Below are 26,652 nucleotides of genomic sequence, written 5' to 3' on the forward strand. Positions count from 1 at the left end.
GAAGGCGCGTTACGCTCAGGCTCACTCGAAGGAGCTCACCGACGGTAGTTAGGCGATGGTTGCTTCGATTTTAATTGAATTATTTATTTAAAATTTTAATATTATTTTATTTTATTTTCTTTTTAAAAATTGAGAATTTTTTTTGTGATCAAAATTAACGTCGTGGTAGAAATATTAATACGAAAAATTCAATTAAAAAACCTTTAATACTTAATTTTATGTGACACAAACGAAAACATAACCAAATATAGTGATTTTTTTTTGAAATTTTCTTTCATAACAAAATATAATATTCAAATAAACACACAAAAGGGTTTGATTAATAACTGTTGTTTCGTCTTTATTAATTTTTTTTAGAACAGTTTGTCTTACATTCTTCGTTCTTCTCCACTTTCTACTTCACCTTCCGGGTTCCTGGCTACCTTTGCCTGGCTGACGTTTTCTTTTAAATTTTCGAATAAATTTCTGTATTTGCTAGCATTAAAGCGATGATTCTATTTCCTTCATTTCGTACTGTAAATTGCTGTATGTATGGTGTTTGGCAAACGAAAAGTGGTTAAAAAATGCGCTGGCGTTGTTCACACCACACCCTTTCGCTTCTTAATACACGCCTTAGGACACAGGGGGGGAATAGTCGAAACCCGAAGTCGGTTGAAGCTCGGTTACTGCTCTAGCTACCTCGTCGCACCCTCACATTCTCTCCCTTCTTCATCATTTCCCTTAACTGCTGTTATTTTAATTAGTTACAAGTTACCAAGTAAGCTAGAGTTAATCGTTAATTAATTATCCCCGGTCGGAGGGGGACCTTATCGCATCCGGCTTTTTTTTTTGTCTAACTTTTTTCGATTTTTTTATTAAAAAACCCTACTCATCTAACTGAACAATTTGCCGCAAACTAAAGAGATTATCTACGACTCGCGCTTTCTTTTCAATATGCTTCCATCGCTTCATTGTAAGTGTAACTTTATATTTATAATAATTACAGTGGGCAATAAAACTCCTGTGTGAATGTGTGTTTGTTTTGCATTTCGTGTGGTTTTGTTTTAAGCCCCGATTTTTGTTTGTTTGTTTTGTTTCAGTGTCTAGCAGGAATATTATTGTATTAGCGCAAGAGATGACAACAATACACGTGTGGTAGAAATGTGTGTACATTAAAAGAATTTAAAAAAAAATAAAGTAAACTGAAAACATTAACATGTCGAAGAACAAACGTGTCTCTCTCTCCCTCTCTTATCACACACTAAAACTGTTTTGTTCTTCCCTAAACAATACAAAAAAAAAAACAAACACAAGCGAAACAAAATAATATTCGAACACACGACCGCCGAAGAAGCAGCTATTAGATGTGATTCTCTTTTTTTTTTTAAATCATCAATTCCTGCGCTTCCTAGCTCTGCTCTCTTTTTCTTAAACTCGCTTCTCTCAATTCTCGCTTAGATACTAAATGACTTTTTTTTCGTTTGCTGAAAGCGCTTTTTAATCCATTGCAAAGAAAAGGCAGGACAAATAATTTCACACATTAACAACGGGGGGACCATACAAGAAAATAGAAAACAAATAAACTGTTGTGAATGTGTTTTTCTTCTTTCTCTTTTGAATATAAACGATAGTTTCGTTTACACTTCTTCTCCTCTTGCTGCACACTTTTTCTGTTTGTTTTGGTAAAGCGCAGCGAAGAGTCCTCCTCTCTCTCTCTCGTCGAGATGTGTGTCCCGCCCGGTAGCCCCCTTTTGGTCCGTTGAAAAGGAGAAGGAAAAGAAAAACTGGCGATTTTTCCTTTTCCCGCAACTGCTTTTTAACAACACATCTTCAAAAGGCTACCGGCGAAAGAACATCTCATGAATACTTCTTCTTGTTTTTTTTCAATCATCCACCATTTAAACCGTTGAGAGATAACGTTTGGGTTGGTCGTGGTGATAGAAAAAAAGGGTTTACCTTATCGGAAATCGGTTGGCGAAGGTTGGTAAAAGCTGGCGATCTTTTACTGGAACCCTTACGAAAACCCATCCAAACCCCGAAAGAAACCCCAATTTAATTCGTAACGAGTTACGAATAAAGAAATAAAGGAAAAAAAAGGAAACAAATATGGAAGAGATAAATAGCTTAAAAGGAAAGCTTTGTTGTTTTAAAGAAAAAAATAAAGGGCGGACAATAAATAACTCGTATAAGAATAATGTATAGTTTAAGAAGAAACGGAAAAGAAATCAATTTGGAAAAAAGAAAAGATAAACTAAAACAACAACAAAAGAAAAGGAATACCAACTCATGGTAAATTATTATAATTAATAACATAACAAAAAATGGAACGGGAAAAACAGGAAGAAAAAAAAGTAAAGCATAGAAAGCAGACAAGGATGTTGGTTGTGCTTTCGTTTCTGCTGTTTTTCGTCACATGTGAGAGAAGGAAACGAACGGGGGAAAAAGAGGTAAAACTGGCGATTTTTACCTTTTTCACACCGAGTTGCTCGACAGTACATGATCGTTGTTTCATCGAACTATTTTCATCTGTTTTATCCTCTCACTCTTGCTCTACTTGCATTCACTGGAAATAGAATCTTTATCTATTTTTTCCTGCTTTCCTGATTTAATGTTGCACTTTTTTTAAATCCTTTCTTACCTCATTTTGTCTCTCTCTCTTTTTAATCTTCTTTAGAGTTTTTGCATACGTCGTTTTCCCTTTCCGTTCTCTTTTTGAAAATACTTAATCCTTCTTTTATCGTTTTATGTTATCGAAAGTGTTTCGTTTAGTGTTTCGCTTTTCGAAGAGATGTTTCGTTTCGTTTTTTTTTTCTATTTCTCGTTTGGATAGCGAAAACTAATACGCTGGTGGTTGCTACACTTTCTGGCACTGGTGTGGCTCGCTCACGAGAACTTTACATTTTACAGCCGGAACGGTGCCCGCTTTTCGCTCGGTGTTGCGCCACGCGAATTGCGGCTCTCGGGCCGGACAATCGTGCTGCCGGGCGTACCTGGTTCTACCGAGGTGCGGCGTGGTGTCTGCATACCGGAAGGCGTCGATGCACCGCTGGTTTTTCTGTGTACCGGTGGTAGAAGGTAAAGAGCAACAATTAGTACAATGAAACAGTGGAAAGTAAAGGCCAATACGAAACGAAACACACACACACACCAAACGCACAGTAAAACAAACGGAACTGCTTGTGGGAAAACAAAACGGTGTAAGCATAAGGTAGTGCGTGCAGCAGAGTTTAGCAAACGTCAGTTAGAGAAGTGCAGTTAAATCGTGCCAATTAAGAGAAAAATGTGTCAAAAAACCGATAAAAATGTTAAGTTGCAATACAAAACACAGTGCTTCATTTTTTAAATAAAATATTTAAGCAAAATAATTTTAAAAAAATACAAAAAATGCATTATTTGTATAAAAAAGAGTAAAAATAAGCCAATTTTAAATAAAAGAAATTGAAAAAAAAAAATTCAAACAATTATAAGCAACAGTTCAGGCAAGCCGACATTAACACAATGGTCAACAGTAAAAAATCTATTCTAAACAGCGCTTCCAGCTATTGCCAGTCACCTTTGGCAAGACTGTAAGCCAACTGGAGGCGATTAAACAGATTAAGACAAAAATGCTACAGTTTTCGTTACAATTACCCCGTCGCTGATGAAGAGTTCGATACATTGGAAGCTTGACGGACGGGAATCCGTGAGCGAGGTTGGCTTAATATCACATAAGGTGGCCACATTTCGGGTTGATCAGTTTGCAGTTTGCATAAGAGTAGTAGCGCGCGCAGTTAGTTAGTTAGATTCGTGTGTGGTAAAGGAAGAGAGGTAAATAGAGTATTAAAATAGGTAGGAGAAGTCTTCGAAGGTTCCAATAGCCAATCCGATTCGTGTGATTGTGCCCAATTAATCCCTCTTTGGACGTGGGGCTTTAAGGCGGGTGCAAGGGAAACCCCGTTTCCAAGCAACCTACACACACACACCATTCGTCGATATTTACCTGCTATTTGGTAGTCCTATTAGTGTTGGTATACTGGATGAGCGACTCATGCCACCGTTTCTGTTCCGTGAAGCCCAGCCCGTTAGGCGGTTAGGCGGTGTTTGGTTTTGTCAAGCGTTGCAGTTATTAGGTTGCAGTATCGAGCAGATAAAGTTAACATTGTACGATGCAAAGTTTCCGAACCATTTGTATTAATTTGTATTGAGTGAGTGGTTTGTTTTTTTTTTTTTTTTTTGTTTTATAATTAATAATTATTTTTGCAGGCATTTTCATTTTGTTTTGGTGTGAGAGAAAAAGAAAGAATAAAGTATAAGTATTTATGCACTATGGGCTCAGTAAAAGCGATTAAAGGAAAGGAATGCTGGAAGGAACCGATCGTTTACCTCGTCGGCGCGGGCGATGCGGCTCCGGAAGCCGTCCGCGATGAGACACCGTTGGTGGTGGTTGTGGTTCCCGTACGACCGGACACGGATCCGACCGACAGGCGTGATGGCCGCGGTGTCGATGTTTGCGTCAGTCGACGCGTAGGAATGCGGGATGGCGTTGCATCGTCCGTACTGTCCAGCGACAGCGTAGATCCGTGCCGGGACGGTGGTTTCGATCCAGCACGGCTAGCCGGTCGTGAGCTGGGCCGTGAGTTGGCCCTCGATCCGCCCGGTGTCATCTGAGATCGACTGCAAGGGAGCGATAGGGATGACAACAATTAGTTAACCAGTCTACAGGAAGGGTTAGCGACGATCAACTTACCTGACTGGCACTGAAGATTTGCGGCTGGGCGTCTGGAAACGACCCGGTGTTCCGATTCCGCTTTCATTATCGCTCAGCGAATCCGGCGTCGAAGCGGACAGGGATGAGCGCGATGGACGCGACATGGAAATCGACTTTGCCGAACGTTCGCGTACCTACATTTGTTTACCATTCGTACGTAACAAGTGGAAGAAAGTAGATTAGTTTATGCTTCACATGAAAAAAAAACTCTCTCCTGTGGGATGGCCGCGATAAGGGATGATTGAAAGAAGAATAAAAACACGAGAGGATTTCCCCATACAGGCTGTCGTCTTCTCTTTTTTTGGAAGTAGAGACCCGATAGAAATGTTTCATCGAAATAGTGGCGCCATCTAGTTGTCAGATGTTTGCACCTATTCAATGCACAAACCACAGCTAAATCTAGATCACTTGCATGCAGATTCACATGTAGATGGCGCTAATTAATCGCCACGAACAAAAAATCCCCGAAGGATGTAAAACCGCGGAAGACACAAACACTCTTAATAACAAAAAGGGATAAGGAAAAAACACACACACACACGCACACAGAACACCGATGTGCAGACTGGAACGGAACTGGAGAAACACGATTCACTTACCCAATGCGTCGAGGGATGACAGTGGGGGGCATGCGGACTGAGCGGAGTGGAGCGGGAACCGCCACGAATAAAGGCAGTCCCGCTGGAGGTGACGTGCAACGGGTAGGTGCAGGGCAGATTGCCCTGCGCCCGCAACTGCTCAAAGATTGGCATCAGTTCGGCCAAATGTTCGTCGGCTGTGGAAAATAAGGCGGGTGTGGATTGGGCGAAATTGTAAAAAAATTTGATCACAAAGAAGTGCTTTGGTTCCCTGTACTTAGCGCCTCGCGCTCCTCAGAGAAGGTCCTGCCTACTACACGTTTAGATCTATTCTTCTCACTTTTTGTTCTTGATTGTTGGTAGGGGCAAAATCTTAAGTACAGCGCAACACTGCCACAGGTTTGCTTGTGTGCCATTGTTCGTTGAAGTGTTTCTGTTTATTAACAACCCAAATCTTTCGTCCTCTTGGGCTTTTTGTATGGGCCGCCGTAGAACAGAAAGAGAGAGAGAGAGAGGCAGGCAGGTAACGATGAGCGGACATTACTGTACAAAATTCGTGCTTTTTTGAATTGCATTTTTGCCAGCCTGCAGCGTTTGAGGTGCTTTTAAGTAGCAGGACTAGAATGCATTTCCGATGTTGCGAAATCTGTATCGATAAGGGAAGCCACAGCTCGCAACACGCAAGGGATGATGGATGCAGCCAGCCAATCAGTCAGTTATCAAACTCCTCGAGATGCGCACAGTGTGTTGTTAGAATTGAGCCACGAAAACACTGCGAGATGGGAAGGGAGTTGCCCCTCCCCATTTTCTCGGCGGAATGAAGTACACATACACATACATATATACCGAGCCAAGGATGGGGTGAAATCCAGAGATGAGGAAACAAAAGAAAAATGTTTTCAAAAAAAAAACTATGAACGATGCATGACAAACACTCAAACTTATAAGTAGATGAAAAAACATGCAAGAAAAACCGTAAAACAAAAAATGAAAAATCAAATAGAAAACCACACGCATGACAAATAATGAGAGAAAGATAATGGGCGGGTACAAAACATCCTGTTCTGACTGTTTTTCGCCAAACTACACAACAAGAAAGTAAGACAAAAAACAAAACACATTCATCTGAAGAAGGAGAAAATACTAAACATACACACTTGTGCAACAAGCAACAACTTAAAACTTGCAACACACACTCACATTCTCTTAGCCATGTCATACGGCTAAAACACAAGACATCATATATCAAATAAAAGAAAAAAAAAAACATCACAGTTCAAACTATCGTTCAACACATCGATCAACACAACAACAATTCTCTACAGACAGCCATTTTGTGTGTACACAAACTCGATCCAACCAGAATAGTTGCTCGAACATACGTACCTTGCCGGGACGGACATTGGGTTTAAGATTGGTTTGATGGGAGTGGAGGATTTTGGAGAAGGTTCTTTAACTTAGGGGAAGGAATAACGGATGATCGAAGATGGGGGAATCGGTTAAATTGCTTCTGTCTGGTAATAGTAAGGATAATTCTCATATCCTTACATAAAACCATCCAAACTGTCGACAAGTCATTTCAAAATCGCTTGAGTAATCAAAACCACGGTAGAGTTCTAGAAGTCTCATCTATATTTAAGGATCCTGATCGTTGGGACGGCCCCGTTGGTAGATGCGCCAGCGGCGCCGGTCTTCACACGCCAGGACCGTGGTTCAAGTCTCATCTGGGTCATTCCCTCATAAGGAGTAAGAACTGACTATCACAACCATGCGATATCCAAAAAGTCTAGTAAACCGAAAAATGGCAGCCATGACCTTAAAAGCAGGTCGTTAGGCCAAAAAAGAAGGAAGAAGAAGAAGATCTAGAGATGTTGATGAGCAAGGCTCATATTTTGGAAACGACACGTTTGGTAAAGAAGAGTACAAAATCCGTTTGCTACATCAGTTAGAGTATATTGATATTTACACTAGACGCAGCCCCCCTCCAATATAACAACCCACTGGTACCCATTGGTAGCTGCGGGTCTCCAGCATTCCCTATGATACAAAGTAGAGGTAGAGGTAGAGAGCAAAATACCAGGAACAAAAAAACCCACACCAAAATTCGAGATCGAGTGTATCCTGAGAGAGTGCACAGAGAGGTTACTCTAAACGTGCCTACCCCCGCCTGTCGCGTTCGAGTAGATATTACACTATTTTTGCACACAAGTGATCGTGATCTATTGCGGTTCTATTGCGGCTCTATAATGGGGGCCTCCCTTCAACTACATCAACTATAATGTACAACATATCTGAGGGAATAAAGGATATAGAGTACTCCTTTTTTCCGAAAGGAAAACGACTAAAATTTCAGAAGAGAGATCAGAAAACAAAACAGAGTTCGGAACAGAGATCCAACTAGAAGAGAGAGAGAGAGAGAGAGACAGAGGCAGAGGTCTTCAAGGACCTCTTCCAAGTTGGTAAAAGAGAGACGTGGATCTTCATCCCATTTTCAAGTTCAGTGGATTGAAGGAGGATAAGGAAGTAAGGCAAAATGGAAAACTATACACTAACACACTTACATACGTACGAAGGACATTTAGGAGGAAAAGGATTGATCCAAGGATACATATATAGGAATTGTGTCCTGTTTTATCTTCCACGAGATAATGAGAGTGATAATAAGAGTAAAGGGAGTGGCCCAAACATCAACTTCAAGGGACAGCCTTGATGGGACTCGTTTGGATAGAGTAATGGGATGTGAGAGACAGTGAAAGGGATATGATAGTGAGAGAGGTAGCGAGAGAGAGAGAGAGAGAGAGAGAGAGAGAGAGAGAGAGAGTGGGAAATATTTACCTTCACAATAGGACCTTGTGTTGGTATCGGCGAGCTGGTTTGATTCGATCCGGAACCGGCCGAGCCAGACATACGCGGCTTAAAGGCGGCCATCGACTGCGACACACCGTCGGCCAGTATGAACTGCTCACGTAGTTCGATGTTTGTGCGTCCCTTGGCTGTTCGATTTTGCGATCGTATGTGTGTTTTTGGTTTTTTTTTGGGTCCAATTTTCCAATTGTTGATCGCATTCAATTGTTCATTTGGTTGTTACGAGGCAGGTGAATTAATATGCATAATGCGTGAAATGGTGAATGGGGTTTTTGAGGGGAAAGGAGGGAGCAGTTTTTAAAGTTATGATTTATGTGAATGTGTGTGTGTTGATTTTAGAAATTAAAACGTTGTTATTAGGATGAAACACAGCACACCACACACACACGTTGTTCGTGTTCGATAGTCGTTTTTGGTGTTGTAAAAGTAGCGAGTATTATTAAGATAATTCGTGTGGTCATGATCAAAAATCGATCAGTCGTAACAGGGAAAGGATAAAGAATTATGTGAAAGTAATATAAAAAACCATATTGTTTTGGTGTTGGTGGGTAAGGATGAATGGTTGGTATAGAGAAGAAAACATAAGGAAGAAGAAGAAAAGAAATTTCGATTTCGTGAAAGATTTTGAAAAGAAAAAGGTTAGGGAAATGTAAACAAAAAAACAAGTAAAATTTTGAAGTAATTGTTTCGAATACCCAAAAACCAATGAGCAGTTGAAAAAAAGTGATCCATCACCACACAAAAAAAAATAAATGTAATGTATAGTAGTTATGATTGATATTCGAATCGGTGTGCAATAAATAAATAGGAAAACCAGGTAAATTTTCGAGATAAAAAAGCAATGGGGAAACAGGGAATGGTACATTGTGTAAGGGAACAAGGGGGGGATATTGAGTACAAAATAAAACAATTGAAAGAAATAAAAAAAAAACAAACAAACAAATATAAAATGTAATACGTAATACTAAATGACAAAATCAAACAAACTTAAACTATCAAACAACACTTAGAACTAAATTAGTACGAAAAAAAAAATTGACAAAAATACGAAATTGACACACAATTAAAAAACCAACCAAACTTATACGTAAATTAAAGATAAAAACTAATCAAACCAAATCTTAACCAAACTACAGTTTTTTTTTTGAAAAATTATGTGCTTTCCCAATTGAAGGACCAAACGAAACAGATAAGTGCAAGTATGTGATTTGCTCGTTGTTTTGTTTGTCCACTCGTCCCTTTGCTTTACATCTCTTACGTTCACTATCGAATGCGAACGAAACCTGTGCTGTGGTGCGAAAGTTTGCCGCTAGAGGGTGTGATGTTACTTAGCCGTAACACACGATGGCAAGAATGGATGAAATTTCATGTTCGGGTTTCGCGGTCGAGCGCATCCGCTCGGCGTAACAACATATTTGTTTCTCTTTTTGTGTTCCAATTTTGTGTACGAGCCGAAGCGAACGTAAGAAGGTAAGAAGAAAGCTCACAGCAGCAACAAAAAAGTATTTCATTAAATCGAAGAAAAAAAATCACAAGGAAAATTAAAATTGACGTGACGGAAAAGTTTAAAAAAAAATCGTGAAAAAAGCACATAATTTCTAAGTAAAGTAAAGTAAGCCTAACGAAGCATAATCTTAACGTAAAAGTGCTGTACAAAAGCTTTAAAACTAAACCAAACTTAAAACAACTAGATATAACTAAAACTAACAAAACGTAAGCAACACACAGCTACACACAACAAAACCAAGATGATAAAGCAATCAAAACATCACACAACAAAATACGATGAAAAACGCGCTTCTAAAAACATAAACGTTAGCTCAACTTAATATATTTTGTTATAAAAAAACACCACGTAAAGAAATCTTACGACACAAAACACAATGGCAACGATTGTGTGGAAAACTGGTGTCCGGGGACACGTAAGGCTGTTAGTAGAAGCTGGTTTTAGTGGGCTGAGGCTGATTTGAACGATGCAAATGTGTGACGTTGTAAAATGTGTAATGTGAAAAAGTGTACGAAAGATGAACAGATTTGGAGTGAAACAGTGAACTATGGCAAGGTATGTGCATATCGCAAACACGTGTATGGGAAATTTGTGTGTGTGCAAGTTGAGTTGCTCGACAGTTCTGCAGAGGAAGGACAGTGCGACACACATTCAAAAAGTACGGATATTGCATTTTAAACGGGTTAACTTTAAGTTTGTTTAAGGTACTTGTATGGATTTAAAGTGAAACTGTGTTTAAATATAGAAAATCAACCGTTCAAAGATACGGAGTAAAGATACCATTCGAAATAATTCAGGATACAAACATTGTACTAAGCGAAAGGCATACGACGTTCTCAACTTTATTTTAAGAAGAGCTACAGTACTTTATCATCTTATTCATTCATGTACAGAAAAAAGAAACACATTATTTAACATTCTCAGTACGACATTCACAACTGGTAAGTTAAAGGAAATCAAACTAAGATACCAAAAACGAGAAAGGCTATTTGAACAATTTTGAAACAACGTAACAAATATTTAAGAGAGAAAAAACAGTTAAAACATTCATGTTTACAAACAAACTATCGGATAACAAAGATAACAACAAAAAAGAATAACATCAGAATTGTATAAAAGCCGAAAAAGTTTAACCGAAGGTACAACAAGAGAGAAAAGTTCGTATAAGAAAAAACACGTTCACAAGAAGAAAAAAACACACACACAGAGTAGTTGATGGTAAAAAAAGTCCTCGGCCCGGCACACAACATTGGATTGAAGAAACAAAACGCTTTCCCCAACGGGACTAGAGAGGTGGCACCCCTCCCTCAGTGGCCCTTTTCGTTGAGGAAAATGTAACGCGGCCCAGCACCGTGATCAGCGAACTGAAATTTCTTCCTCTGCCAGAGCAGCAGCTGCCGAAGGCTTAGCAGTTCCGGTTGCTTACACAGTGGACAGCAGGCTTCGTGCTGGCGCGGATCGTTCGGATTCGGCAGTGGTAAGACTAAGGCCACTGTGTGACGGAGATGTGTAACGAAAAAGCCACCAAATCAATTGCGTTCAACAGCGTACAGCGTTTGTGATTCACAAAAGGTTTCCCCGCAAGATAAGATTTTCCCCATTCCCACAGGGATATCAGAACGATATGTAATGGCCCAAAAAAAAAAAAAAGTAAAGTTGGCGATCGATTTTGTGTGTGGTGTAGTGTAGTGATGATTATGTTGATGACGACGATCATGATGATGATGGTGGTGGTGGTGGTTCACGATGTACATCGTAGATTGTATGTGTAACACGATATGTTTGAATGTGAAGATATATGCACAGAACACGGATACGAAATGCGACAGAATCGGATTATGAAGGGGGGGTGGAGGTATTTGTTAACGATTATCGGTTATTGTTAGCGTTAAAAGAAAGAAAGAAGAAGGAAGAAATTGGTTGATTAGTTTGTTAGAATTACCACGGCAGCAGGCGTACGGAGACGCGAAGCATGATAAGGCACGTCACACAACACACACACGCGGACAAAACGGACACAAACGCAGAGAGAGAGAGAGAGAGCATGAAAATGGAAAAGCAGAATTTCCCGAGGGGCGGTTTGGTTTTTCTTTTGCGCAGTGCGATCAGCAGAAATGCGCTCCACAGCAAAGCATGTATTTGGATGTGATTTGCAGCACTGGAAGCACTTTCCATACACAAAAAACCCCCCGATAAAGCACAGAGTAAAGCATTATGCTTGAAGAATCTTGATTCTACCAGCCGTTCAAAACACCAAGCACTTTGCAATCTGAGAAGCATTCTAAGACCGATCGCAACTCGTTAGAACTCGTTAGGTGGTAGTTGTTTTTTGAAGATAAAATAAAAGCTCTCCTCTAAAACGTGACGTGAGCAAACATTTGTTCTAGTGTTTGTTGTTTAGTTGTTTTATGGTAGGAAAGGAATAGAAAAACAAAGATTTGACCGAGCTTCCACAAAGAAGCTCCAGTTGCAACGAGCAAATATAGATTGCTCGCAGTGAAAAAGCGTTTCTCGCAAAAAAAAATTGTTATAGAACAGAACAGGCATGCAGTTTTGAAGAACACCTTTGCTCTCAAATCATCCGGGGAAAAGGGTGAGGTGGTATTGTTAATAAACAGAAATTAGCTTCGTTTGGTAGTTGGAGTTTCGCGGGGTACACAGTACTTTGATTGAGTGTTGATATGCGCGCTTAGTGGCAATATATTAAGGTGGCTCCCGTATTAAAACTTTGCCCGTTAAACCAAAATTAATATTTCTTGCGCTGAGCTGGTAAATAGAATTATCACTTCTTACGTTTTAACTATTTGAAATTGGGGGTTATAATGGACTGGCAGAAATTAATAAAACGGCGAGAGCGCTCTCGCTCGCAACCGGTTATAACAACAATTCACCATTTTCAAATTTGCTGGAAGGTTTAAATCCGTATTAAAAAAAAGAAACAAGAACCTGTTCACCTAGCAGCAGTTTTGGCAGGATTAACGTTAGACTGGGGAGCATTAAAAACGCAAGGTGAGAGCATCCACCTGACCCTAGTAATATTGTGATGGTTTGGCAGCTGGTTTTTGAATGTGGAGTACGTTGCTAACCTAGTTCAACGGTTGTTTTGTTTTGCTTTAAATTACCTATGCTTGCGCAAATCAAGAGGCACTAAGGAAAGATACCTCGGAACGGGTTTCCTTTTATACCATTTATATCTTTTACTAAGCTTACTATCGCTACACCTTAACACTAACCTAACGAACGATAACGTAACGTATAGTAGAAAAAACGAGAATGGACAAAAGAACACAGTACATACCTCGGCAAGGATCGTTCTTCACCAGGAACTCGTCTAGCGCTACCCATCCACCGCCGACGCGCACCATGACTGTGCTTCTCAAAATACGCACCAGGCGAAGCTTCTGAGAGTCACCGAACTGTGGTCGAGCAAGCGTAAAGAAGTGTATGCATCAGTATAAGCTGCTAGTAAAGAACCATCAGGTCCACCGGACTTCACTTACCCGATATTTGCCTTCGCCAACCTGGAACACACGGAACTTCTGTCGGCACGTACACAGCATGACCAGCCGCTTGACTTCGTCGTGTATCTTGTCCGCCTCAGTCTTCGGCTTGCGGTCCTGCCAGTCCGGTCGCAGTGCTGCAATGAACTCCTGCCAATCGATCAGTCCTTCGCCGTTGCGATCGAACAGATCGGCCACGGCGCCCATTTCTAGCTTGGACGTGTCGAACTCTGTACGGAAGGAACAAAACAAAAATACAAGCCAAAGTTACACAAACTGCTCATTCCTGGCGTCCCCCGGCAGCCGGGTCACCTACTTGTGCCAATAATTCCATCGATGAACACTTCGCGTGGTATCAGCCCATTGTTATCCTTGTCCATCTTGCGGAACAGATCCGTCAGGCGCGATTTCTTGTGGTTCATGAACTTCAGGAAACGCTTACGCCACTCCTCCCAGCTGAACTGTCGGACGCGCTCCACATCCTGCAGATAGAGCATGTGATCGTGCAGACGGCGCTGACGTTCCCATGCCAGCAGCCACACGTAGCGCCACTTCTCCCACAGCAGCTTGGCACGTGGTGAACGGAGTTCCGTATCCGCTTGATTGCTACAATCGAAAGAAGGACGGAAACAAACCGTTAGGGAGCCGTGCGCAATAGATCCGGTCCGATCGGTGTATGTGTGCAGGTATGATACAAAATGGTGGTGGTGATTATGATACAGAAACTCGATACTGGATCGCGGTTCTACGGTCGTTGCGCTCATATAACCATATGGAATGTACTCGTGGTGATGTGATCAGTGAGTGAGATCGTGTGTCCGTATGAGCTGGGTCTGGTTTAGGTGTTAATGCCGGTGGTACCGATACACGGTGTCGTGCTAAAAGGATGTGGTACATGTGACCAATACAACTACAATACCTTTGCGAAAACCGTGGACCATAGTGTGGCAACCGATCTCGTTCCGGTGTTTGCGTTTCCCGTCCAGGACTCACGCGGCTGCTGGTTGCGGCAGAAGTGCGGATATCGTACGAATGTGCGCATGAAGCAATGGAGAGGGATAATATTTCACGCAATGGAGATAGTTGATGACATTTTTAAATTTTTCACACCATTTATCGATTGACAATCCAATTTTGCATATGCATATGTATATTGGGGCACAGGGGAGGGCAGCAATGTTCGATGAGCGTAATGGGTTCCGAGTCAATGTACACGAAGGAAACATATAAACATATACACACACACACACATATATAGGAGCATCGCAGATGAGATGCACGACGAGTCAAACATATTGAAGATAGATGAGAGCGCAACGCAATGGACAGAAATACAATCGATACAGCAACAGAGACGTAGCAGCATAGCGGCCGGAATACATGAGGAAAAGAAAAAAAAACAACCAAAAACAAAGAAATATATAACAAAGCATGCACAAAACGATACGCTACTTATGAACATAACTTAACTAAAAAAAACAACCAAAGACTAGTACCCCGAATGAGATTGCAAACAGACCGATACACATTTAATGCTACCATTTCCACAGTGAAACAGGACCAGTAACAAAGTTTGATGAAGTTAAGATATGTAAAGTGGAATGTTTTACAAAGATTCGATTGAGTTGTGAAAAGGTTGATGGTGAAAGATAATATCACAAACGGGTGTACAGCCTTTTACGTATGATCCCATCATTATCACACAGTTGGTACAAACATGATACAGGGAAAGAAATTTTGAGAACAAATTATAAGAACCAATAACCAATACACACCTGGTGCGACGTGAATTCAGGCCTTGATCACGCGATCCCTTAAAGCTGCACGTAATGCAAACATTCACACGATAGTAAGCAAGAAAGAAAGACACACACACACATAATGAAGCATGGAACAGGAACACATAAAAGTAATTAAATGAAATCAATAAATGAGTTGTGAACATTTCATTGGATTAGTGATGTGACGAAAGAGAAAACATATGTCAGTTAGTATGTCTTGAAACACATGATGGAAAAACCGTTTTCTGTACAATCAGTTTGAGGCTAAAGTGTGAAATAAGAACCCAACTACTCTCACGAGCACTCACTTTTCGGTAATGAGTTACTCAAAGGGGTATTGTTTTCAGACTTTTTTTTATTAAAATTTTTCACAAATTACTCTAATCTAGGCTAAAGTCTGAATAGATGCCCCCCACTCACGGTCACTCATTTTTACAAGTGATTTACGCAAAAGTGTATCTTTTTCAGATTTTTTACTATAATTATTTATTTATTTATTATTTATAGTTATTATAAATTATTATTACAACAATTTATAACACTTTTGTTTTACTTTTCCCAAAAAATAAGGTAACTCAGTAGCAAAAAGTGAGTGCCCGTAGGTGAGCCTCAGTGACTTTAGCCTCAGTTCGATTGTAAAAAATCAGTTTGAGTGTAATAATTTTTTTGAGAACACAATCAAGACAAGTGACGAATGAAAAGAACATAAAACAAATGATAGAAATGAAGAGAAATGAAAACAAAAAAAATTATAACAAACCTCTGCTTGCGTCCAAGAGTGCCGTAGTCGGGCGAATGCTCGCGAAGATCGGCCTGAGATCCTTTACTGTTATTGGACAATGGGGGATGGTGTAGTGCAGTAGTATGTGCGCAAGATGGGGTTTGGTTTAACGGCGGCCGACACACATACGTGAAACAATAAAATGAGTGAACAACAAAAGAGTTAAACAGCAGTTAGAAATGCAAATCAAATGAGTCGAACATAAATTGCGCGCTTTGGTGCTTTGAATGCTTTTATAGTGTGTGTCGTGGAAGTTTCAAAACGAAATGAGACAAAACTTATTTGAAACACAACACAAGAAACTATTTTTGTAACTCACGACTATTCTAATGTGTACAAATTAATAACAGAACGGCTAACAAACTATTGAACACACGCACACAAAAGAAATAATCCTTTCGAAAGCACTGCTCTCTCATTAACAATGGAAAAGAGTTTGGTCCAATTTCACAATACTTACATTGGTGTCTTTAGCACACCACGGGATGGTTTCCGTGTTTCCTTGAGGCCTGGTGGTGGTTGGCGTGGTTTACAGGCACGGTCCACCTCACCCTGACGGCGCGCAGTATTTTCCATGAATTCCTTGTGGTCCGCAATCAGCACCTCTAGCGGAGGAATTTCATCCGGCAGCGGCTCCGCATCGAGATCTAGGAACGAGTAGTAAGGAAGGGAAATACGTTAAATAGGGGTTTTCCAACACACTTGGCACCACCATCTCTCTTACTCAGCAACGTTGCTTCCAGCCCAGCCAACCAGGCCAGCAGCTCCTCGATCGATTCGTCCAGATCCTGCAGATCCTTCAGATGCTGCTCCAGCTTGGTCTGGCGACTGATGGCCCATTGCGAAATTTCGTCCCACCGTGACTGGATGATGGAAATCCAGTTCTTGATGATGGGAATCGCGTCTGGGTGTGCTTTTCCCAGGATGCTGTTGGCCAGTCCGATCGTATCCTCCTTGTCGTACTCCTTTTCGCGCAACTCCTTCATGAACTTGGCGTGGATGTCTAGCAGATCCTTAGCCTGCGACTCGTCGTCCGGTGCGGCAGCAGCGAACCGAAGCTTCTGTTCCGCCTCCGACAGCCACTCAAGCAGCATGTGCACAGACTTGTGCAGCCGCTCCGCCTCCTTCAGCGCAACATCCAGCCGACTCTTGCGGCGGCTGCTCAAATCCTGCACATCATCCCAGAGTCGTTGCATTTCCTTCAGATTCTTGCTCGTCTCCCGTGACTCGTCCGATCGTTCCAGCTCAAGACCCGTCTTCATGACGCTCTGCATCTGGGCCGAACGTTTGTCCAGGTCGGACTCCAGCTGCCGGTGATGCTCAACGAGTGTAGTCACTGTGTCGAGATCGCCGTGCACTGGTCCATCTTCCGCCAGACGCGCCTTGGTCTTGCGCAACCAATCGAGCAGGGCCTGTAGCGCATCGGCAAACTGTCCGGAAAGCAGCAGCGCCTCTTCGAACTTGCGCTGCCGTTCAACGCTCTTCTGACAGACACGCTTCCACGAATCCTTCAGCTCGCTCATCATCTTCGACAGCACGGTTTCGTCCGATTTAGGTGCCCGGTCCATCAGGCCCTTGCCGTTGCGCATCGTGCTATCGTAGAAGCTTTCCTTCGACTGCAAGTTGCGCTGGATTTCGCGAAGCTTCTCGAGATGCTTCTTGATCTTCACCGCATCGTTGCTCGTTTCCTCCGCCAGTGTATCGAGCGTTTTCTCCGTGTCCTTCAGCCAGCCGGTAAGCTGTACCCATGCGTCGTGGAACTCGCGAGCCTCCTTGTAGCCGTGATCAAGCGCACGCGTACGTTCGGCGGCCTTTGCAACCACACGCTCCCAGCGATGCTGTACGGAGACGAGCAGATTCTTGATCAGAATGACGTCCTGCTTCTGGCTGAAGTACTTCAAGTGTGTGCCCTTCTTGTCCAGCAGCAGCATCGATTCGCGATGGATCGATACATCCTTTTGCAGCACCTTGTGCTCTTCCATCTGTTGCTGGATCGTTTCCAGCACGCGCGACACGGCGGAAGCGCTCGACAGCTGCTTCTCAGCCTGCGTCAACCATTCGACGAACGCCTGGAGCGCATCGTGGAACTCGGTTGCCTCTTTGAGCGCAATCTCAAGCTTGATCTTTTTGTCCGATGCGCGCGAAACCACTGCATCCCAACGCTGCTTCAACGTGCGAAGCGTGTGCTGCAGATTGCTCGATGATACTTGCAGCTGCGACTGCTTACGAACGTACTCTTGTCCTTGGGCGATCAGCGTCTCCACCTTGGCACGGTTTTCTTCCAGCTCGTTGTACACCTCCATGAAACGTTCCAGCTGCTCGGAAGCGGTTTCGGGTAGTCCACCCACAGGTTTGCTTGCACTAATCACAGCATCAACATCACCCAACCATCCAAGCAGATCCTGAATTTCGGCCGTAAATGCTTGCGCTTCGCGCAACGATTCCTCCAGCTCGTGCTGGCGGTCGGCTGCCTTTTGCAGCAAATCGCGCCATTGCTTGTTCAGCTGCTGTAGTTTATCTTGCGTGGTGGAAGCCTCCAGCGAACCACGATCGTTCTCGATCAGCTTGCGCCCGGCATCGTTCAGCGTGTCAACCGAACTCTGGTGGGCGTGAATGTCGTTCGCCAACACCTTCAGCTTGGCCAGCTCGACTTCCAACAGTTGCGGGTCGCCTGGAATAGGTTTCAACTCGTCCAGGTTTGCGTCGGTTTTGTTGATCCAAACGAGCAACTCGTTCAACGCATGCTGGAACTGTCCGAGATGTAGAAGGGCATGCTCCAACTGCTTCTGACGCTCGACCATTCCGCGCAGCAGGTTCTCCCAGCGTCGGTTGACGGCGTTCAGTGGCTCACGTATGGCACCGGCCTGTTCGGCCGAGGTACGTTCCGTCAACTCTACCGCTTGTCTGCAAATGAATGAACGGTCGATTAGATACGTAAGACGGAAACGTTGCTAGACACACACAAAAAGCGATAATCATGCGATCAGCTAGCTACATTTTTTTCCGGGAGCTTTAAATAATTTTTCGAGATGACAAATGTTGACCTCTACAAATACTTTGAAAATAATGTATTCGATGTTAAAAGTCGTAAAATAAAATTAAAAAAGTCAACACATTCATCTCCTTATGCGAATCGAAATGCCAATCTAATCCCATTTGGTCAACTCTGCTTCCAACATTCCGCCGAGTGGAATAAAAGCTGTAAGCTACATGGACATTGCTTCTAAAATTAGCAATTGTTAATGCTTATTCATTCTTGCCTGTTCAGAGCTCTATAAAACCCATCCAATATGACAGCATGAAAACGAGAGAAAAACAGTGTTATTTTATTCCGTTCGACGATCAGCTTACACGCTGTGACCCGTGAAGTTCGTTGGTTGGTGTGATAAATCAATTTACTTACCGGTTCAATGCCTCTACTTCCACCATATGAGGATCGACGTCATCCTTGAAGTGCTTCAGCTGCTCGATCTGCTTCTTAACTGCTTCAATGTCCGAGCCCAGCGGTCCAAGCTTCTGGAACCGATCTTCAGCACGGGCCAAGAAGTTGAGCAGGTTTTGCAGCGTCTCGTGGAACTCCATCGCCTTCTCCATCGCATCGATCAGGTTCTCCTCGCGCTTGGCATAGAGGGCAGTGATGTTGTCCCACGCGTTGTCCAAGTCTTCGATGTGTTTCTTCACCTCCGGCTTGTCTGGTTCACCGCACAGCGACATGAGATTGCTGCCGGTACGACGCACCTGTTCAACCTCCGGCTTGGTTTGATCGATCTCCTGGCGTATTTCCTGGAGCGCGACTTGCTGCTTTTGAATGGCCTGCGGCTGTGCCGCTGGTGGTTCCTGCGTTTGCAGCGCTTCCTGGAGTTCTTTCAATGTCTCCATAACGGCTTGCATTTCCTTCCAGAACTTATCTGCCACGGCGAGCGTGTCGTTCAAGGCAGCACCTCGCTTCGACGTCGTCTTCTGCAGATCTCCCCACAGAGCGTTCAGCTTGTCGAGCTTCTTCTTGATATCGCGCACAGCAGGATCGGATTGGTTGGTAGCCTTCGAGATGACATCGCTGGCGGCACGTTGTACGGCAGCGAACGCTTCGCCACGTTTATCGATGTCTTGCACCAGAGCGACATTCTCGTCGATTTGGTCGCGAATCTTGGGCGGATGGGCAGAGATCGGATCGGCTTGATTTGCTTGTTCGGCGGTGTTTTGAAGCGCACGCAACATTCCTTCCAGTTTGTCCGAGAACTGGCTCGATTCTTGCAGAGCCTGATCCAGTGCGTTCTGTCGATCGCGCAGCTCGGTGCGAAGGGCAGCATATCTAGCGTTATCCGAATCCAGAATCTCACCAATCTTTGCCGCATCATCATCGGCCACCAGTGCCATCAGTGCTTCTCCGGTCTTGTTCAGCTTGTCCAGCAGTGGTTTGTGCTCCGTGATTGATTGCGTTAGACGCTCGTTCTTGTCCTGCTGAATGGCAATCTGATCAGGACGCAATGCCGGCATGGACAACATCGAGATTTGATGTTCCATGTCGTTTAACCACGTGGCAAGACCAGTGTGCGAGTCGGCAAAGTGTTCCGACAGGGGCAACGCTTGCTCGAGTACCGAGAGACGGTTCGAGCACAGGGCCGCTACCGTTTCGACCACTTCCTTCAGATCCTCTAGCTTCTCGCGCAACGCAATCGTGTTGTCATTCGGTTGCGATTCGCGCAGAACCTTCTTAGCGGCTGCGGTAACATCGCGCACGCGTCCCTTCTGGCTGGAGATATCGTCGTTGATCGAACGGTGCTCTTGTAGCTGCGTTCGCACCAGCTTCGGGGTCATTGCCGGTGGATCGGCATCCCGCAGCGTGGCATCCATATCGCGGAACCATTCCAACAGCTCGTCGATATCGGCCGTAACCTCGTTCGAGCGTTGTTTGCTCAAATGAAGACGCTCGGCCTTTCGTTGTATCTGTTCGACGATCGCCTCGAAGCGACGGTTGTCTCGCGTCACAATTCCTTCGATGGTCGACGCACCTTCTCCGGGCGAAATCTGGCACAGCTGTGGTCCGATCGAGTTCACCTGCTCCAACAGCTGACGGTTCTCGGTCAGTTCTGCTTCCAGGCGAGCAATATCATTCTCGTTAGCATCACCCGTAGCCAGAGCGGACTCGGCGGCCTGCATCCAGCTCACCAGTCGCGCGTGACTGTCGTGGAACTGTTGAACCAATGGAAGTGCATCCTGAGCGTGCTTCAGCAGATCTCCTCCCTTCGTCGTCAGTTCGCCGTAGCGACGCTGGAGCGAATCGAGCTTATCCTTCAACTGCAAGGCTTCGTCCGAGGAAATGTGCTTCATCAACTCCGAGCCAGCCTCTACCGTCGACTCGACGTTCGGTGAGCGGCTGGCAATTTCCTCGTTCAGCACCACCAACGCATCCATTTGTTCGAGCAGCTTTTCCGTGTGGACAGGAATAATTTTGAAGCGCTGCAGCTTGTTCTCGGTCTTCTCCATCCATGAAACCAGATCCTGGTAGGTGAGCACCAGATGACGCAGACCCTGTCGGGACTCGTTCAGTACGTGACCAATGTTTTCGCTGGCCACCACCAAATCTGTATACCGATCGGTAGTATTTTTCACCTTCTCGCTCAGCGTAACCGCCTCATCGTCGCCTACCAACTCCATCAACTGGGCGGCAATATCGGCCAATTCGGTGAAGTCGGGTTTCTTGGACAGAATTTCATCGTGCAGTTGCTCATGCTCACGAATGCGCGCCTGGATCTTCTCCTCGTCTGTCGGCACCAATTCCATAGCTTTCACGGCACGCTCGGCACCATCCAACCACTTGGTCAGTGGTATGAGCTGATCCTGGAATTGTTTCGCCACGTGCATTGCCTGCTCCAGATCGTGCGTACGACGCTGGGCAGCATCGGTGAGATCGTCCAAGCGACGCATCAACTCCTTCAGCTGTCGTTCGATGGCGGCCTTTTCAGAGGCATCACATCCAGCTGCTACCTCCTGACCCAACTCGAACAGGGAAGCCATCGTCTCTTGTCGATCGGACAACATCTTCATGAGGAACGGTTGGTCTGCAAGTTGTGCCTTTACAACCTTATAGTCAGCGGACGGTGGCTTCTGATTGGCGACCATCTCTTCCGTGACCTTCAACCACTCCGAAAGGCCATCGAGCGCTTCCTGGAACTTTCCAGACTGCAACAGACCAACGTCCAGCCGACGTTCGCGTTCGTTCAGCTTTTCCTTCAAGTCGTTCCAGCGATCGTTGATCTTCTCCAGATCCTTCTCAAGCACGGTCGTCGGTACGCCACCCTGAGCCGAGCGAATCAAGTCTTGTCCCAGACGGTTCAGTTCATCAATCTTGCCCGTGAGTGGTTCCACCACGCGTTGACGGAATCGACGCAGGTCATCCTGCTGGTGGCGAATCTGTTCCAGCTCGGAACTGACAGGCTTCATCTTCTTCAGCTGATCGCCTACTTCGCCAAGATCGTCCTGCGTGTGCTGATGCAAGTCGTAGAATTTCTCCAACGCTTTCAGAGCGCGCTGCAGAGCGTCATCGTGATCGCGAGCACGGTTCTCCAGACGACCAAGCTGTTTGCGCAGCGTGCCAATCTGATCGCGAGTTTGAGCAGTGTCGGGAGCAAAGCCACAGTCGACCAACTGCTCGCCCGCACGTTCCACCTCGCTGACGTGTGCCGCTACACGGTCAATCTTGTTGATAATACCGGACACCTCGTCCAATTGATTCAGCACAACCTTGATCTCACGGGCTGGTGGATGCAGCGAATCAACCTGTTGTTCCAGATCGTTCAAATCAACACCGAGCAGTTTCACCTTATCGTTGAACTGCGACACTGCCGTAGCTGCTGACTGCAGCTCACCACAGCGATCGTCCAACCGTGCGTGAAGATCTTCGATACGATCCGAAATACCGTCCACTTCCGACTTCAGATGATCAGCATCGCCACCAGCGGCACGAGCTTCGCCAGCAATTTCACCTGCCAATTTGCGTACCGATTGAAGCGGCTTACGCAGGGCAGTAGCATCATCCTTGATGGCACGAACACGTTCCAGAAGCTTCGGATCTTTGGCAGCACCGCCCAGAGCGTCGTGCGCTGCAAGGCGATCTTCACAGCGACCTACTGCGTGGTCAAGATCTCGGAGCTCCTCGTTGAAGTCACCCAACCGCTTGGCACATGTTTCCAGCGTTTGGGCACGAGCCAGTAGCTCATTGTTCAAGCGTTCCCAACGGTCCTTCATATCCTGAAGTTCCGCCTTGATTGCCTCCTTATCGACATCGCATGCGCCAATGAACGTTTCACCTAGGCTGCGACAGGTCTCATACTCTCCGGATCGCTTCCACACATCACTGCGGAACGTCTGAAGATCGCGTAGCTGCTGGTCGAGTTGTTGCTTCTTCAGCAGACCAGGCTTGAGCATGGCCAGTTTATCTTCGGCACTGCGTAGCCACGACAGGAACGCTTCCGATGCGGCGGCATGCTTTTTGCAGTGCTCCATGCACGTCTGCAAACGCGAGTGACGATCGACTGCTGCCGAGCGAAGACGATCCCACTGCTGTGCGATCTTCTCCAAGTCACGCTGCATAGCCCGATCGGTGGTCTGTCCAGGCTTATCCTGCAGGTCACGTCCCTTGTTTAGCAGCATAATAACTTCATGCTCTCGGCCCATCACTTCGCGATACACGGGTTCGTGCGTATCGATCTGATGTTGAAGCGTTGGTCGGTGGGCCGAAACAAGCAAGCGATCAGTCAAATTGCCCAGCTCACCGGACAACCATCCCAACGTTTTAGCGCATGTCTCAGCAAACTGGCGACCATCGCGCAGTGCCGCATCGGTTTCGGCCTTGCGCATATCGAGCTTCTTCTGCAACGTTTGATACTGCTTTCCGACAGCGGAAACACGTGCATTCACGTCCGCACGCGAAACCGGATCACTCAGCACACGGCAAAGCGTTTCGGCTGCTGCTTCCGAGTCGGCCAACAGCGGACGCTGACCCTCCAGCTGGCGTTCGAGGTTTTCAATCTTGCGCAACGTCTCCTGATGATCACGATCGGTAGGCAATGAATCGAGATTATCACTTATCGTTTGCAATGCCTCACGCAATCGGTTCAATCCGGCATCGAACTCCTTCGAGCTATCGGCAGCAGCGCCAAGACTTTGAGCTCGCTCATCAAGTCGGGCCACTAGGTCATCCCATTTCTTCTGAAGGTTACGCAGCTTCGTTGAAACAGCTTGTCCTTCGGGTGATGATTCACGCAACTGCTCCAGTACGGCGTTTCCGACTTCCTGCAGGTGGTTAAGCTGCGGCTGTTGGCCACGGAACTCTTCGCGCAACACCTGCACCTGCTGTACCTGGCTCTGCACCATACGAGGATCCGACGAGATCGGTCCTAGCACGGTCAGCATGCGTTCCTTCGCTGCCAACCAAGTATTCAGGTTGTCATGGGTATCGAGGAAGTCACGCAGATGCTCGGAGAATGTGATACGATCCTTGCACAGATCGTTCAGGTTCTTCCAGCGATCGGCAACGGCATCCAGCTCGGTACGCAGACGCTCAGCTCCCTGCACGTCCGGCTTGCGCTTCAACAGATCCTTCACTTGAGCCTTGGTAGAATCTAGCAGACTCTGTCGCTCGTACATTTCCTCAAGGATTTTGCGGGCCTGCTTGTTGCAACGGTCAGCTTCCTCCTTGTTTCCGATAACATCACGCGGCACCTGACGGTGGATTTTGTCCAGGAAGCTTGCCAGTGTCTTCAGGTTATCCTGATGCTTGCGGACCTCGTCACGCACCGAATCCAACTCGTTTTGGCGATCGTTCAGCCGAGCTCCCACCAAACTGTAACGGTTGTTGATTTCAGTAAGCTGCTGCTGGATCGGAGTCAGATCGGTTAGCTGGAAACCGTCTTGCGACGATCGCCGGCTACCAAATCCGCTCGATCCGCTTGCGGGCGAGAGCGGCGATGGTCCTCCCTTGGTTGGGCTTGGCGAGCGTGCATCTCCCGACATTCGCCGCATCGGGCTTACGTTCGAGCGCTTAATCGGGCTGTATACCGATCGCTTGCGCGTAGGACTGTCTGGACGAATCAACGCATCGTACTGTGCTCCCAAATCGTTTACGCGATCGATCGTCACACCATATTCACGATGCTCCTTGACGAGAGGGCGTACCTCCTCAATCTGATATTTGATCGCATCCACATCTACAGCGACCGGGGCGAGGTTGTTCGTTCTCGTTTCGATGCTCGATAGCCACACAAGCACTTGATCCTTCAAGTTCTCGTAAGCATGCAACTGTTCGGCCTTCTGCTTGGACAGCTTCAACTTCTCGTCCAGCTTGGTGTCCATCGTCTTACATAGGTTCTCCAGCACCTTCACTAGATCACGTACTACTCCCGTATCGGTCACGTCACGCTTAGCGATCAGATCCTTGCCCAGACGAACAGTGGCTTCGTACTGCGGACGCAGATCTTCCTTCAGCCGCGATAATTCGACCATACGCTGAGCGAGTACTTCGGCCGGAAGTGATACAAGTTCACGTCCTTCCAGCGCATCGTTCAGGGCCGTCAGTTCCTGTTCCAGGTTGGATGAATCGTTCAAGAACTTCGATAGCTGCGATAGAGTATCCTCAAGGAATTCGCCACGCTTCAATGCCTTATCGAGCAGCTTCTCGAAGCGACCGGTTACGTCGCTAAGGTTGCTCTCGATGCGCTTCGCAAGACGCGTGTTGGAAGGAGTAGCCATCAACTCTTGCGCCGAAAGAGTTACACTCTCTAGGCTCGTGCGATGCGATTCCAGATCGTTCAACAATCCACGATGTTCGCGCACCTGCTCGTTGAGACGATCCTTGATGAGTGATGCGGGACGATTCTGCAGCTTGAATTTCTCCTCCGATTGGTTGATCCACACCGCAAGTCCATCCAGTGCGTCCTGCACGCCCTGCGATTGCACCAAAGCGGTATCGAGCAGCTTCGAACGATCGCCCAGTGCCTCCAGCAGTTGACTGTACTTATCCTTCACTTCCTCGACCGGAATCTCCAGCGCTGATACCTCAGATGGGCTCAATCGTCCAGCCAATGACTTCAGCAGCGCATCTAGACAGTGTTGAACGTTATCGAGCAGACGTCCTTGCGACAGGAACTCGCTCTGCAGAGCCTTTGTCTGATTCATCTGATCCTGCACTGATTGCGGATCGGCGGCGATTGGATCCGATAGCACACTGCTGACGCGCGGCTGCACATCACGCAACCAGCTACGCACCTTCTCAAGCGATTCCTGATAGTCCCGTTGACGATTGCCCAGTCCGGCCAGACGGTCCAGCAGGGCATTGGCACGGTTCAGCAGATCGCGGTACTGCGCCGTCACGAGTGAAACCTCCTGACGGATTGGACTATCCGAGCTCGATATTTGTTCAATGTGTGGCAAACGATCCGGTAGCGTTGTGCGGAAGTCGTTCAACACGCCCAAATAATCCTTGCACTCGTCGACAAACTTCTGTGCCGACATCGTGATGAACCGTAGATCGGCCTGATGTGCAATCACATCGCTGTGGAACTCCTTCACCGAGTCCGACTGCGATGGGAGATTGTTCAGATCGGAGAGCGTGCTTTCCTTGTCCTCAAGCGTGCGGCGTGACGTCTGCAACCAGCTGGAGAACGTGTCCAACTCGGTGCGCAGCTTACCCAGCTCATCGCGGGCAGCTCCCAAGCGACGCAACAGTTTGCCGGTACGATCTTGCGCTTTGTCGACACGGGCGCGAAGTTCACGACCGGACGTCTCGAGAGCAGCTACCTCGGGTGCGCTCAGCACATCTCCACCGGTCAGTACAAGCTGACGTACTTGATCCAGACAGGAAGCGACCGGACGGCTCTGTCCGTCGATATCTTCCTTGATTTGCTGTAAAGTGGA

General features: G+C 45.8%; 1 protein-coding gene and 1 long non-coding RNA gene across 51 annotated transcripts in view; both read right to left on the minus strand.

Moving 5' to 3' along the window:
• Positions 1–314: 314 nt before the first annotated feature.
• Positions 315–26,652, minus strand: part of LOC118507230 (microtubule-actin cross-linking factor 1) — a 181,242-nt gene continuing 154,904 nt past the window's right edge. For 13 of the 50 annotated variants that reach the window (XM_036045456.1, XM_036045455.1, XM_036045454.1 and 10 more), the window contains 17 exons: positions 19,142–26,640; positions 18,999–19,010; positions 16,463–18,642; positions 16,199–16,385; positions 15,718–15,783; positions 14,952–14,996; positions 14,096–14,176; positions 13,493–13,782; positions 13,177–13,406; positions 12,975–13,092; positions 11,103–11,168; positions 8,140–8,297; positions 4,706–4,860; positions 4,342–4,632; positions 3,959–4,018; positions 3,610–3,675; positions 315–3,034 (listed from right to left, as the gene is read on the minus strand). In XM_036045456.1, the coding sequence (XP_035901349.1) occupies positions 2,881–3,034; positions 3,610–3,675; positions 3,959–4,018; positions 4,342–4,632; positions 4,706–4,860; positions 8,140–8,297; positions 11,103–11,168; positions 12,975–13,092; positions 13,177–13,406; positions 13,493–13,782; positions 14,096–14,176; positions 14,952–14,996; positions 15,718–15,783; positions 16,199–16,385; positions 16,463–18,642; positions 18,999–19,010; positions 19,142–26,640 (11,658 nt within the window). In that variant the 3' untranslated portion in view covers positions 315–2,880. Of the gene's footprint in view, positions 3,035–3,609; positions 3,676–3,958; positions 4,019–4,341; positions 4,633–4,705; positions 4,861–5,325; positions 5,502–8,139; positions 8,298–11,102; positions 11,169–12,974; positions 13,093–13,176; positions 13,407–13,492; positions 13,783–14,095; positions 14,177–14,951; positions 14,997–15,717; positions 15,784–16,198; positions 16,386–16,462; positions 18,643–18,998; positions 19,011–19,141; positions 26,641–26,652 lie in introns of all 50 variants that reach the window. The other 37 variants (XM_036045464.1, XM_036045460.1, XM_036045459.1 and 34 more) reach the window with 32 other exon arrangements.
• On the minus strand, positions 9,306–11,096 carry LOC118507344. Its single transcript, XR_004905627.1, has 2 exons — positions 10,880–11,096; positions 9,306–10,298 (listed from the first exon to the last, which is right to left on the minus strand). It is a non-coding gene; the product is annotated as an uncharacterized LOC118507344 (long non-coding RNA).

Source organism: Anopheles stephensi, chromosome 2, assembly GCF_013141755.1.
Source record: "Anopheles stephensi strain Indian chromosome 2, UCI_ANSTEP_V1.0, whole genome shotgun sequence".
Classification (NCBI taxonomy): domain Eukaryota; kingdom Metazoa; phylum Arthropoda; class Insecta; order Diptera; family Culicidae; genus Anopheles; species Anopheles stephensi.